General features: G+C 42.5%; 1 protein-coding gene across 1 annotated transcript; it reads right to left on the bottom strand.

Annotated features, from left to right (window-relative positions):
* Positions 1-466: 466 nt before the first annotated feature.
* On the bottom strand, positions 467-13825 carry amdhd2 (amidohydrolase domain containing 2). Its single transcript, XM_086154145.1, has 12 exons — positions 13695-13825; positions 11416-11575; positions 11213-11349; positions 6696-6835; positions 6499-6553; positions 6208-6420; positions 5968-6056; positions 5314-5458; positions 4724-4831; positions 2347-2415; positions 1144-1245; positions 467-1071 (listed from the first exon to the last, which is right to left on the bottom strand). The coding sequence occupies exons 2-12, from the start codon at positions 11496-11498 to the stop codon at positions 992-994; spliced, it is 1221 nt and encodes a 406-aa protein (XP_086010271.1). The 5' UTR covers positions 11499-11575; positions 13695-13825; the 3' UTR covers positions 467-991.
* Between the last annotated feature and the right edge of the window lie 1817 nt (positions 13826-15642).

Here is a 15642-nt window from a genome sequence, read left to right as displayed (position 1 = left end):
GTTTGTTTCCCATTTCGTGCTTTTTTTTTTTTTTTTTTTTCCCCTCCGGTAATTCGCGGTGTTGTCGGCCGCAAAAATGCATCAGGAAGTTTCAAGCCTCAGTTTGATGGGATCCAAGCACTTAAACTAACTGATGTCCATTATGATTAGAGGAGAGAAATACTCGATAATTACCGGAACGACGTTTTACAAACTCCCTGATAACAGCATGATTTCCAGTCCAGCTCTTTTCATTTTTGAATTTTAGAAATTTTCTTGCTAAATTTCCCCATGATTTTTTAAAAAGGATTTATTAAAGTGTCTTGGAAAACAAGCATTATAGTGAATAAATAAATAAAAATCCAGGATACAATCGAAACGAATAAATACAACGGGTCAGATTGTCGATCCGGGGCCTGATGCGTTCTCCATCCTTGCCTGGCAGATAAGACAATAATGATATACAAGTAAATAGTGTAACCTTGAATTTGAAATTCCCAGAATTTTTTATTTATTGCCATTTTCCCATCAAGTGTTCCGGTTGTTTAATCGAAAACATATTCACATGTCCAACGCAGTATGAGAACTGATGTACTGATGAAAAAAAAACATTACTTTCGCCTTTTTGCCACTGCAGAGGGAGTAATGTAGTGCTTAAAGCCTTACATCAAAATATATCACAACTTGAAGGAAGACTGAAACATCGCCAACAAGAATCATGATTGCCTTAAACATTGGAGGTTAAAAAAAAAAAAAAAAGGTGTTACTGAAATATAGAGGACTACTAGGGAAATATAAGCAAACCTTGTTCACGAAACTTTAACATTCATCTAAATCGTTGTTGTTTCATTGTAAATTGATGTCCATCATTTATAAAACACTTCCTCGCAGTCCTGTTTGTGCAAGTTTCAGGGGGATAAAACTTTCCAATGAATAAAAATGCCATGAGATTTGCAGTCATGTGGGGAATAAAAACCCCCCGAAGGCAACACGGGTCAGCTTCCGTTTTCTACTACGCCGTTTTTCTCCAGACTTCCTCCCCGGCTATATAGGTGGCTGTGACGTTGAGAGCGTCGTCCAGCAGCACCAAGTCTGCGGAGAGACAAAGGACTCGTGAAGCGGCAACGGTCGCTTTCGGAAAAACGGAGGGCAGAGGCTGCTGACCTGCGTCTGAGCCGAAGTCCAGGTTTCCCTTCCGCTCGCTGATTCCCAGCAGCTGGGCGGGATGCAGGGAGGCGGCTTCCAGAGCCTCTTCCACGCTGCAGCCTGCGCCGCAGACACAACCTTTGTCAGATGATGCAGCGGCGAACGGCAACGCGGCTGAACGTCTTTCACGAGAGCGCGATCCGAAAAAAAAGTACAGAGAATCCACGTACGCACATCTAGGCGGCTAATGTTCTGTATGTTTCGTGCAATTTATCACCTCTGCTCAAAGGCTCTATCCCCTTTACGTACCGATATACACCTAGCTGGAACCTGGTTACCTTGGTTACTGGAAAATGTTTCCAATGTGTTGTTTCTGTTGCCACGGGTGGTAAAATAAAAGATGCACAAGGGGGCAGAAAGGAGGCAAAATTTCAGACAGGAAAAAAAAAAAAAAATCCTGACGGAAGCTGAAAATCTTGACGACGCATCGGTTGAGAATAGGAGGCGGCGTTGGCGTCACGGATGAACTGTGAGGCCATGAACTATATTGTGAAGTGTAAAAAAGTCGCAGGTGACCTTTGACCTCACCAAAGAAGCTTATCTGTAGTCTGAACTCTGCTTTCCTTAAAGAAAACACACAATGCAGATACTTCTGTTGCAACCCTGTAAGTAATTCTACATACATAAGATAAGATAAGATAAGATAAGATAAGATAAGATAAGAACAACTTTATTAATCCCGAAGGAAATTGTTGTGCCAGAGTTACAGAAAATATAACAATGATAAATAATAAAAAGAAAAAGGCAGAATTAGAAATAGAAATAAACTATAAACTATAAAGTGTCTCAGTGAAACTATAAAGTGTCTTAGTAACAAGTGAGGTAAGGAGTGCACAATAGTATGATAAAAGGAAAAATTGTAGTGTAGCTGTTATGAAATGAAATATTGCACAGTATTTGCACACGACAGGAATACATATATGTATTCCTGTCGTGAGTATACTTGAATAATTCAAAAATAAATATGGAATCTAAACGCTTCTTTATAATCCTGAATATTTTTGGGTGCATTTTACTACATTGATAGGCCAGTCTGGTCTGATGCATTTGTCACAACACACTAACTACTTTAACATGTGGGTTGCAAGTATCGGCTGTCGCCTTGAACATAAATAAAAGTTCCTTAATTCATCTGAGAAATGAATATGATATGAAACTCGCCTGAAGCCTGCCTGAAGTGGCGAACACACATGTCCATTGTGGCGATGCTGCCGCTCAGCGTCTTAGTGCCTTGGGGAAAAAAAAAAATGGAAAGACCAAACACTGAAATGGTCAAATAAACTCAGTGAGGGTCAAAAAATGTGTGTGTACATATGAATGGGAATTAAAAACACACACACAAATGTACATAAATGCAATACAGCATGTATGTAGACATTTTCGCACACTCACACACCTAAATACATATAAAATTATTATAATTAAGTGCTGAACAATACAATACTTTTTTGATATCGCAAATTAACTTTTTTTTATACAATTATCTGCCAATATAATACGACATATAATATACACACCTAACACACTGTAAGTTTCAAACAACCGATGACCTTATAATCAACCTCTGGCTCGATCCATTAATGCATATGACTATGAAAGTAATGCGAAAGCAATGACATAGCATCGGTAGCATCCGCAGGGTTTGATGCAACGCAGCGGCTGCAAAGGAACATAAAAATACAATACAAGTGCTATCAAGGCACTGAGGAACAATTTACGAGCCGTAAACTGGCAAAGGGAACGTTCTCACAAATCTCTCTGGTCTGTCTTTCCCTCTTTGTCTCTCTTCGCTCTCAAATGCTGATTCTATACCTGTTTTTATGAGGCTTGTCTAACTAAAAAACTGAAATACTGATTATTTTTGCTGCCTTTAGCTTAATAGTCTATACTATTGCTTGTATGTTTTGTTTATTTCATTTTTCATCATCATCCTGCTGTTGGATGTTCGGCGATCCAAATAAAACGTGCGCTGCATCACAATAGAAAGCGTTTTTGGAAATATGACATGCGTTGGGTAGCAAGACAAACTGACATTTTCTCAAATGAATTGTGACCTACAGGCCATAACAGGATGAGGCAGGTGTTTCCAGTTAATTTGCCTTAAAAATAGGTTGCACTTTTCCTTAGAATTAGATACGGGCAGAATCTGAGCAACGGAGGCACAGAAAAATCGACAAATTATCTACACATGAGAAAAAATAATGAGCTTGAAAAGTAAAAGGAATATAACATTAAAAGAGGCCAAAAAAAAAATCCTGGAAAAATGATAAAATCACCTGAAGGCTTTATAAAAAACAAGTTTCACGACTATAAGGCGCACATAAAAGTCTTAGATTTTCTTTAAAAATGTGCGGCGCACCCTACAGTTTGTGTTGTTGTTGTTGTAAGGTGGACGTAGTAGAGAACACCGTGAGAACGTTAAAGGGGAAAGTGTGGGCGTTGATTGTATATAAAAGAACATGTATTTGCGTTATGCAGAACATCGTTGTTTCAACAACCCTGAAAATGGCAAAGAGACACGTTTATGAAGCACAGTTTAAACTGAAGACCATCAGCTACATGGAGGAACATGGAAATCGAGCAGCCGCGATAGAATCTAAGACTAATGAATCGATGGTTTGCAAATGGAAGAAGCTGGAGAACCAGCTACGACAAGTCAAAAACACGCAGCTGAGTTTCCAGGGACAAAAGGCGAGGTGGCCCGAGTTGGAGGAAAGACTCGAACAGCGGATCATCAGGCAAAGAACAAGTGTGAACCAGATGTTTACATTTAGGATGCGAGCGGCTTGGGAGCGATGGATGACCGATGGAGACCACGGTTTCACTCAGATTGGAAGGTAGCGCCGGGCGAGTTACGCCACAATTTGCGAATGGATTGTAGACGCTCGGGCTGACGTGTCTGCCGGCACTGTTGTTGGAGCTTTCGCAAAAGCCGGCATTATTTCCGAGGAGCCGCGCGGCACGGAAAGTGACTCTGACAGCGAAGAAAGTGAACCCGGCATGTTGGATGGAGATTTAGCGCAGCTGTTCAAATCAGAAACAGAGGATGAGAACTTCGATGGGTTTGATTGATGACGATTACAGGTGAAAAAATGTGAATACCAAACTCAGTTTTGCTCCAGCTCTATTTTTAAATACGCACACTTGTATGCTTGTGTGTGTGTTGTTGTTGTAAGGCGGACGTAGTAGAGGACACCATGGGAACGTTAAAAGGGGAAGTGTGGGTGTAGATTGTATATAAGACCCGCGCCTTATAATCAGGTGCGCCTTATAATCGGGTGTGCCTTATGTGCGTGTTAAATACAGTAATGGCACACATAACTGAGACTGCGCCTTATGGTCGTGAAAATACGGTATTGCAAGAAGAAAAAAAAATGAATTTTAAAAAATACCAAAATGTTTTTGGGATTTGCAAAAATATAGAACTCGAAGTCTTCAGTTGACATGAGGAGTCAAGCAGAAGACACGCGTCTCCTCTTCCACAAAACTATGGAGGACGTAAATGTGACAGGGTTCAGTGTCGGAGGAGCTGCAGTACCTGCCACGTAGGCGTGGAGACCCTGGATCTCGATGACCTGCTGGCCGAGAGTGTGACGACCCGGAGGAAGACCCATCGCCGCGATTGCATCGGTCACCAGCACCAGACCTGGAAACACACGCATGTGTCAGAACACTAGAAACTATACGTACATTTTGTTTCGAATATACAAGTAAAACAAACATTCGTCATATGATTGCATGACAATGGTAAGCAAAGAAGTGCATTTTTTTTTCCAAATGTTACAGGAGAAAAGAAGCCCAAAAAGTGAAATACCTAAACAAATGTTTAAGTTTTCATAAGATAATCATAATATCAGACAATATTGCTGTCAGTACTCCTCGATTATTCAAAGTTGGTGTAAAATAAGATAAAATAAGACCAACTTTACTTATCCCGAAGGAAATTGTTGTGCCTACATAACAATAATAGATAATAGTAGGAAGGAGGGAGGATAAGAAGTGTCAAAGTTAAGGCTATCAAGTGTTTTAAGGTCACTCTTTTATTTTACAATGTCAGTTAACATCTAAACTGCTTCCTGAGATTAGATTTGGAATAATGGTATAAAATATACCTGTGTTAAGACTGACCTGAGGGATGAGCTCGATGAGCGATCCGCAGAGCGGCGGGGTTTGTGTGGATCCCGTCAGCGATCATGCCGTAATAAACCGTCCGGCCCGCGGGGACCTGATCGCTGGTCAGCAGACCGACGATACCTGGATCCCGATGGTGGAACTGAAGAGGCGTTCGGCAGACAAGATGATGAGAAACGCGGTGAATATTTCGCGTCTGATGGCCGTTACTGCCGATTCGCAAAACAAAGGACATCGGCGTTCTTCGTTTCTTACCGTAGTTTATTACAACAACCTTCCAGAAACATACCGCTCCCTGCTGCTTTATGGTTTAAAGAGTAAAACTGACAGCAGAAACAAGCAGCTGGCGAAGAATGTTTACAGCTGTGGTACTTTCAAAAACCCTGAGACCAACAGCAAACAACTGTTGTCTTCCGACATCTCCGACCCCCGTTTAATTTACTTTTACTTGGTGAGGAGAGAAAATATAAGGACGGAGGAGCGCTTGAGAATGACATGAGGCGGACACTCTCCTCAACTTCTCAGAAGCCGTATCTTAGGCTGAATATCTGTCCGCCCCCAATTTTTCTATTTGGTTCAGGTGATCTATTTCTGTCTGGCCATCCTGAGCCAGGAGACGGAAATAAGCCAAAAAGGGCGTTTGTGACTCACGGGCAGCATGGCGTTGAAGAGGTGAGTGATGAAGGAGGCTCCGAGCTGAACGGCCTCCTCCGCCTGGGACAGGTTGGCCACAGAGTGGCCTACAGGAGGGGGGGGGGGGGGGGCAGCAATAAATATGCAAATCTATTCTGTTTTTATTTAATGGACGAGATGCAAATATTGTGAAAAGAACAGATGAGACGTTTTTGCGCCCGGTACTCTTGTAGCAGCAGATCTGAAGGATTCACCCACCCAGCGACACGGTGACGCCCCTCTGGCAGAGCTCCCGAACTGCCGACTGACTGCTTTTTAGCTCGGGGGCCAGCGTTACCATGGCGACGTTGTCGAAGCTGCCGTAGACCTCCATCAGGTCCTGAAGGCCGCCGGACTGAAAAGTGCGGAGAAATTTCTCCGGATGAGCTCCCTTCTTCTCCTCGCTGATGAACGGACCTTCCAGGTGTACGCCTGTGCGGGGAAGGGCGGCAGGATCCAACGCAACTCACGGATTCACGCGGCGATAAAGAAAACGCCGTCGCTTCTTACCGAGAACCCCGGCTCCGTCACATCCTCCATTTTGAACTTTGACCTGAGGCAAAACCTGAAACATGTGTTAGAAAAGAAAATAAGAAAACTTTGAGAGTTCATTGATCAATGAAATATTAGGGACAATGCGACACGATTCGCATTAAAAAAATGGTAATAATAAAAAAAACAACACAAGCGCATCTGTTGGGAGTCACCTTGTGGTAGATTTCTGGGGGAGAAGTAACCAGTGTGGGACAGAAGGATGTCACGCCGTGCTCCAGGATCTTTTTGGCCACGACAGAAACTCCAGCGCGGACGTCCTCGGAAGCCTGAGAGAAGTCAACGCCGTATCCTCCTGCGGGAAGAGGAAGTGATTATCAACCAACGGTCCACGTTCAGGACTCCGGCCATTTTCTTAACATGATTGGCAAAATAACTTTACCCGGATATTTTCAGTCGCTTCAGTAGGACGGACAAGTTATCATGTCAAACGTGAATACATCTACTCGGTTTCTCCCGGGAATCGATAACGTATTTCCGATTCTGATCGTCCCGCTCCAACATGCATTGCAGGAGTGTCATTTTCTGCAGTTGAAATAAATAAATGCATGACGTCCTTCTCTGACTTCTTCTCCTTTGTACCGGGCTTTGATAAAAAGCACTTTGAGATAAATATTGATATATTTATTTCGATCAATATCACTACAACAGTTGTACATTGCATTTTGTACATTTACCCAGATTGCTTCTATGTTTATCCCCCTTCTACCTCCGGAGGTCTGACTTAAAACATGTGCAGCCGATGGCTGTAATTTATGAAATTATCTCTTGCATTCTTAGAAATGATGGCAAGGGCCATTACTAGCACTATTTGCTACTTTCATCTCGAGATGCGTCTTTGGAAAAAAAAAAAAAAAAGTCCAAAAAAAGTCAAATGGAAGCATTGGGAAGCAGGAATGCTCTGCAGGACCTGCCAATCTGATTGGCTGATAGGGTCACATGGCCCCCTGTGGCCCACTAAAGACGCATGCACATAACCTTTGACCCCTTTGCGTTTACTTGCAAATATACTGCTCCAAAAAATAAAGGGAACACTTGAACAACACAATGTAACTCCAAGTCAATCACACTTGTGTGAAATCATAGTGTCCACTCAGGAAGCAACACAGATTCATTTTGACTTGTTTTAAGGACATTACATCAAAGTTGGATCAGCCTGGAGTTTGTTTTTACACTTTAATTTTGAGTGTGATTCCTAATCCAGACCTCCATGGGTTGATACAATTGATTTCCATCGATCATTTTTGTGTGATTTTGTTAATGCAGCCTCAGGGCGGCACTGGCCCGTGCCTCTCCAAGCCTGCCTTGGGGGGGCACGGAGCAGTGTCTCCCTGTGCCGGTCCCAAGCCCGGATAAATGCAGAGGGTTGCGTCAGGAAGGGCATCCGGCGTAAAACTTTTGCCAAAACCAAATATGCGAGACAACCAAAACTATACCATACCGGATCGGTCGCGGACCGGGTTAACAACGACCGCCATTGGTACTGATGACCTACAGGGTACTAATGGAAATTGGGCTACTGTGGGTCGAAGAACAAGAACAAGAAGAAGAGGTGGAGTGCGTGTTCGGAAGCAGAGAGAGAGGAGGAAGGGAAAGAGTCTGGGACTGAGAGTAGGGACTTTGAATGTTGGGACTATGACAGGAAAAGGTAGAGAGCTGGTCGACATGATGCAGAGAAGGAAGGTGGATATACTGTGTGTCCAGGAGACCAGGTGGAAAGGTAGTAAGGCTAGAAGCTTAGGAGCAGGCTTTAAGTTGTACTATTATGGTACTGACAAGAAGAGAAATGGAGTAGGAGTTATCTTGAAGGAGGAGTTTGTTAGGAACGTCCTAGAGGTGAAAAGAATGTCAGATAGACTTATGAGTCTGAAACTGGAAATCGAAGGTGTGATGCTCAATGTTGTTAGTGGCTATGCCCCGCAGGTGGGATGTGAATCTGAAGAGAAGGAGAAGTTCTGGAATGAGTTAGATGAAGTGATGCAGAATATTCCCAGAAATGAGAGAGTGGTCATTGGTGCAGACTTCAATGGACATGTTGGTGAAGGCAATAGAGGGGATGAAGAAGTGATGGGCAGATTTGGTATCCAGGATAGGAATGCAGAGGGACAGATGGTGGTAGATTTTGCAAAAAGGATGGAAATGGCTGTAGTGAACACCTTTTTCCAGAAAAAACAGGAACATAGGGTAACTTATAAGAGCGGAGGTAGGAGCACGCAGGTAGACTACATCTTGTATAGACGAGGTAACCTGAAAGAGATTAGTGACTGCAAAGTAGTTGTAGGTGAGAGTGTAGCCAGACAGCATAGGATGGTGGTTTGTAGGATGACTCTGGTGACAAGGAAGATGAAGAGGACAAAGGCAGAGCAGAGGACAAAATGGTGGAAGCTGAAAAGGGAGGAGTGTTGCATGGTTTTCAGGGAGGAGTTGAGAAAGGGTCTGGGTGGTCAGGGTGAGCTTCCAGATGATTGGACAACTACAGCTAGTGTTATCAGGGAGACAGGTAAAAGAGTACTTGGTGTGTCATCTGGAAGGAAAGTAGATAAGGAGACTTGGTGGTGGAATGAGGAAGTGCAGGAGTGTATACAGAGAAAGCGGTTAGCGAAGAAGAAGTGGGATACTGAGAGGACTGAAGAGAACAGACAGGAGTTCAGGGAGGTGCGGCGAAAGGTAAAGATAGAGGTAGCAAAGGCAAAACAAAGGGCTTATGATGACTTGTATGCTCGGTTGGATAGTAAGGAGGGTGAGAATGATCTATACAGGTTGGCGAAACAGAGAGATAAAGATGCAAAGGATGTACAACAGGTCCGGGTGATAAAGGACAGAGAGGGAAATGTATTGACAGATGCTAGAAGAGTGATGGGAAGATGGAAAGAGTACTTTGAAGAACTGATGAATGTGGAAAATGAAAGAGAGGCAAGGGTAGAAGAGGTGACTATTGTAGACCACAAAGTAGCAAAAATTAGTAAAAGTGAAGTGAGGAAGGCATTGAAGAGGATGAAGAGTGGAAAAGCAGTTGGTCCTGATGATATACCTGTGGAGGTGTGGAAGTGTCTAGGAGAGGCAGCGGTAGATTTTCTGACTAGATTATTCAACAGGATCTTAGAGAGTGAGAAGATGCCTGAAGAATGGAGACAAAGTGTGATGGTGCCTATTTTTAAGAATAAAGGGGATGTGCAGAATTGTGGCAACTACAGAGGGATAAAGTTGATGAGCCATACAATGAAGTTATGGGAAAGAGTAGTGGAAACTAGACTGAGAGCAGAAGTCAGCATTTGTGAACAGCAGTATGGCTTCATGCCTAGGAAGAGTACTACAGATGCAGTATTTGCGTTGAGAATGCTAATAGAAAAGTACAGAGAAGGCCAGAGGGAGTTGCACTGCGTTTTTGTAGACCTAGAAAAAGCATATGACAGGGTGCCAAGAGAGGAGCTCTGGTATTGTATGAGGAAGTCTGGAGTGGCAGAGAAGTATGTTGGACTGGTGCAGGACATGTATGCTAGCTGTGAGACACTGGTACGGTGTGCTGTAGGGGTAACAGAGAAGTTCAAGGTGGAGGTGGGACTCCATCAGGGATCAGCACTGAGCCCCTTCTTGTTTGCAATGGTGATGGATAGGCTGACAGATGAGGTTAGACAGGAATCCCCATGGACCATGATGTTTGCGGATGACATTGTGATCTGTAGTGAGAGCAGACAACAGGTAGAGGAAAATCTAGAGAGGTGGAGGTATGCTCTGGAAAGGAGAGGAATGAAAGTTAGTCGCAGCAAGACAGAATATATGTGTGTGAATGAGAGGAACTCGGGTGGAGCGGTGAGGCTACAGGGAATGGAGATCAAGAAGCTGGAGGATTTCAGGTACTTAGGGTCAACAGTCCAGAGCAACGGAGAGTGCGGAAAAGAGGTGAAGAGACGGGTCCAAGCAGGTTGGAATGGGTGGAGAAAAGTGTCAGGGGTACTATGTGATAGAAGACTATCGGCCAGAATAAAAGGAAAGGTGTACAAGACAGTGGTGAGACCAGCGATGATGTATGGACTAGAAACTGTTACAATGACCAAAAGACAGCAGGCAGAACTAGAGGTTGCAGAGATGAAGATGTTGAGGTTCTCTTTGGGAGTGACCAGGATGGATAGGATCAGGAATGAATCTATCAGAGGGACGGCACATGTTCGATGTTTTGGAGAGAAGGTCAGAGAAGCCAGACTGAGATGGTTCGGTCATGTACAGAGAAGAGATAGTGAATATATTGGTAGACGGATGCTGGAATTGGAGCTGCCAGGCAAGAGGTCTCGAGGAAGACCAAAGAGAAGATTTATGGACGTAGTGAGAGAGGATATGAAAGTAGCTGGTGTGAGAGAGGAAGATACAGAGAATAGGGTTAGATGGAGAAAGTTGACTCGCTGTGGCGACCCCTAACGGGAAAAGCCGAAAGAAGAAGAAGAAGAAGAAGAAGATTTTTGTGTGATTTTGTTGTCAGCACATTCAACTGTGTAAAGAGCAAAGTATTTCATAAGAATATTTCATTCATTTAGATCTAGGATGTGTTTTTGAAGTGTTCCCTTTATTTTTTTGAGCAGTGTATTTATCCAGGACAACTTAAGCTTTCCGTGGTCAACTGCCGACGGCATCCGAAGTCTTCCAATGTTTGCGTGAGTCCTAAAATGTTCGTCTTTACCATTGATCTGGACATCAATGAAGCCCGGAGCAATGATGCAGCCTTCGCAGTCCACGCGCTGGTCCGCGTAGCCCTGCTCGTCAAAGAACAGCTTTTCTGGGTCGAGAATCCGTCCCTCTCGGACCCACAGGTCCTCTCTGCAAACACACACTCGGTTACGCACCGGCAGGTAAACTAAAGCTGGAAAAGGGAGTGTGTTGTACCTCTGCAGGTGATGGTCTCTCAGGATCCTGCAGTTGACAAACTGAGTGATGGGAGCGTCTGACAAGGATTTATTGGACGGCATTATTTTCCCCCTCAGTGCACGAGTGGAGGCGCCGTCGCACGTCCACCCGGCTCCAGAGGATACTCTTGGTTCCTGCTCTGTGACGGCGACGGACAGACGTTGGAGCTAAATGGAGTCAAATTTGCTTCACAAGGATATCAATACATCAAATGACCCAATATTGTCTTACAAACGATCTCTTTTTCAGTCTCACTAAAATGTCTTCATAATTAACCTTATTCGAAGCCAGAGATATCTTTATCTGAAACACTGACTGGAAAAAGCAAAGAATTAGGAGTAATGTGTTTGAGAAGGCGTATTGCATGAGCTTTGCAGCACCGAGAAGAGAGAGTCCACGTTTCACTGCTCGCATCTTTAGATATACGCTTAAAATTATTAGTATCATTGTTATCGATATTTAATAGCTGATATTGTCATGCTGCTTCTCTGGCTTGGCTTAATTCATGGATGCACTCCACTCCTGAAATACCTTGACATAGTAAAGGTATTAAATATTTGAGGACATTCCAGTTATTTTAAAAAGGGAATCGGATGGTTAGAGCATTTCAGAAAACTTAATACAATAATTACACATCAAACTTTGGTAAATGACAGCCATATTTATTCAACTGTTCATCAACCAATACTTAATGTTGAGGTCAATGTCAAACTTCAGTTAAGATAAAGTGAGATAAATGTTTTTTTTATATTAAAAGCAAGATTTCTTTTAATTTACACTTTTATGGACACTGGTCTCTTTTAAGTGGATTAAAATCCAAACCTTTGAAACCGTAAAAAGGCTTTCTTTCATTACGGCTATTTATTGTATATTCTTCTTCTTCTCCTTTCAGCTTTTCCCTTCAGTGGTCGCCACAGTGAATCCAACTTCTCCATCTAACACTTTTCTCTGTATCCTCCTCTCTCACCTTCATATCTTCTCTCACTACGTCCAGATTGAGATGACCAAACCATCTCAGCCTGGCTTCTCTGACCTTCTCTCCAAAACATCTAACATGTGCTGTTCCTCTGATAGACTCATTCCTGATCCTCTCCATCCTGGTCACTCCCAAAGAGAACCTAAACGTCTTCATCTCTGCAACCTCCAGCTCTGCCTCCTGTCTTTTGGTCATTGTCACTGTCTCTTGTCCATACAACATCGCTGGTCTCACCACTGTCTTGTCCACCTTTCCTTTCATTCTGGCTGATGTTCTTCTACCTCTTTGTAACCCTGACACTTTTCTCAACCCATCCCAACCTGCTTGGACCAGTCTCTTTCCACACTCTCCGCTGCTCTGGACTGTTGATCCCAAGTACCTGAAATCCGCCAACTAGCTTCACCGTTCCACCTGGGTTCCTCTCATTCTGTTCTCAACCTGTTCCCTGCTCTCACTACAGATCACAGTGTCATCTGCAAACATCGTGGTCCATGGAGATTCCTGTCTAACCTCATCGGTCACCACTGCAAACAAAAAGGGGCTCAGAGCTGATCCCTTGAACTTCTCTGTTACCCCTACAGCACAACGTACCGCTGTCTCACAGCGAGCATACATGTCCTGCACCAGCCTAACATACTTCTCTGCCACTCCAGATTTCCAGATACAATACCAGAGAAGCTCTCTTGGCCTCCTGTAATATGCTTTTTCTAAGTCTACAAAAACACAATCCTCTTATTGTGAACTTTGACCTTTCTTATCATTGTCAAGGCTGTATCTGATCTAAAGAGGGATATAAAATTTGAACTTAAATTTGATATTTTCACGTGGAGGAAGCACACGCTAGTGGTTGACGAGTAGCTCAGTGTTGGTGGAGAAACCTACGTGTTAAACCCCATTGACAAATTGATAAATTTAAGGCGTTCTTGACTCTGCTGTCATTTCCCTGCCAGAAAAGGGAAGACGCAAGAACAGCGAGAATATCAAGCATCGACTTTTCATCTCGGCATATCAATAGAGTGGAAAAAAAACTACATTTTTTTAACATAAGCTGTAAACTTGTTCGATGATCGCCACAACGTTTTTGCCTGGTCGAGCTGCGCAGCAACGAGGGCGAGTGTGTTCCCTAAAGCTGCTGTGTTTTTCAACTGAGTTCTGTGTGGTTTACGTTTAGCACAGACGCCGACTCAACCCGGGAAGATTAAAAATATCCGATTTATATTTTTTTTTCAAATTTTAAAACATTTTTAAGGGTTGAATGTAGCCGCATAGTTCGGTTACTTGCCTCCAGTGCGAATTCCGCTGTTTGGTTTGGACGGAAGCGGATGCAGTCACGTGACCGAAGGTCAGCTGATCAAATCAAAACATTAAATATTCCCAAACGCTGCCGATCGTCTTTTATTACTTAATATGCAAATTATCACTTTAGTGAAATCCAGATATGTTATGGTGGACAATTTATTTACATATTATGCAACGGGCGTATCAGTCACCTGGTCCAAAAATAGATCATGTTGAAGAAATGAAAGCCATGAGCTTCAAAGAAAGAAAGTGGAAAATTGAAATATATACATGCATATATATACATATTCAATTTAGAGTTTTTTGTTTTGATTGACAAAGGCTATATAGAAATAAAAAATAAAAAATAAATAAAAGAATGGGCGTTGCAAAAACAACAGACGTCCCTCTTCTGTATAGGTGCAATTCCACATTTGACCACGAGAGGGAGCCAAAGCACACCATTCCCCCAATGGAAATAGAACCGTCACTTGAATTTCCATCCTGGAAACTGGATTTAGCTCCTACTGTGCGGAGAAAAAAAGTCTAGCCATGAAAGGCATGACATTTAAACCAATGAAGCAAAATAGGTTAAAAAAAAAAAAGAAAAAAAAAAAAAAACAGACAGAATGGAAATTTGTGAAACATCATTGTGCCTGGATCTATTGCCTCAGACTCCAGCAGAATCACTACAACCATGATTTGAATCAATTAGGTTTTACATTTCTGCCCGTCAAACATGGTCTTTTTTTTCTTGTTGGATTGACATATAAATACACCTCTGTCCTTTTGCATTCATGTGATGTATCGGAATTATTTAAAGTTATCCTGGATTAGATTTTTCAAATGAGCTCCAAGACATGTCCATCTCTATATATGGGATGCTATTTCGATAGACATATAAGCTAATAAACTCCCCTTTAAGTACCAAGTATATATGTTGTTAATATCCACAAGCACTTTTAGTATTGTGAAAAATTATTGATATTAAGTTTAGTTGGTAGACTAATTCTACTTATTTATATCCATTTTATTAAGTTGTTTGGCTTTTGGAAAGACTTCACCTTCAGATTAGAAATATTTTTACAAAAGAACATGGCGGGAGAGCCCTGAGTACATGAAATAAAATTGATTAACGTAATTAATGATACATCCATGGTAGCTATGATTGTGTGAAATCATAAACAATCTATTTTATGTCTATGAACACAGAGAGGAAACGTAATTGAACAGATTTGAAGATCAAACTGAGGATTTATGCTGCGGTGTGTTTTGAATATGCTTCTAGGTAGCAGGATAGAGTAAAATGACATGCACTGGGATACACAGATTTAATTTCGCACCCAGATGATACCCATTTAGGTTATGATAAGGATGACGTACGTGTGTGTCAAAACAAAACTGAGTGTCGTCACCTGCGAGGTGATCTGGGTATCCCATGTTCGCATTTCTGCATCCTCCTTCCCCGCGCCCCCATCCCGGGCTGCAACCCCCACCCATTCCTGAAAGTCAACAATAAACCACGTTTCCAGTAAGCCGGATAACTCTCCAAGTCCTGCTCATCACCATGGTGACCACTACCAGAGTGTCTTCTGGCCTGACCAGGCCACCCATGAGGGGACAGCCAACAGTTTCCCCCAATATGGATCTAAATGTAGATCTTAAGTGTTCACACTGCGCCTTTATAAACCAACCCATAAATTAACCCCATGTGACGGTAAATGAAGAGTTATTTAATTCAACTTTTATTGAAAGACTCCAGCTGGGACCTAAATGTAGCCATCTTGGAATGGGCCGTTCAAATATATATATATTTTTCCTGTTTATATTATATCTGTAAATCTGGCAATTGTCTTCAAACCGGTCAATGATTTCTATAAACTAATGTTTTTGGGAGACACATTCTTGTTCATGTCGAGGAAGTTTATCATTAAAAGTATTAGATTATTCAC

The sequence above is a fragment of the Fistularia commersonii genome, chromosome 10, assembly GCF_037954325.1.
Source record: "Fistularia commersonii isolate RoL2024-O1a breed Wild chromosome 10, RoL_Fcom_v1.0, whole genome shotgun sequence".
Classification (NCBI taxonomy): Eukaryota; Metazoa; Chordata; class Actinopteri; order Syngnathiformes; family Fistulariidae; genus Fistularia; species Fistularia commersonii.
The sequence above is the reverse complement of the archived record's forward strand: the minus strand, read 5'-3'. Positions and strand labels throughout refer to the sequence as shown.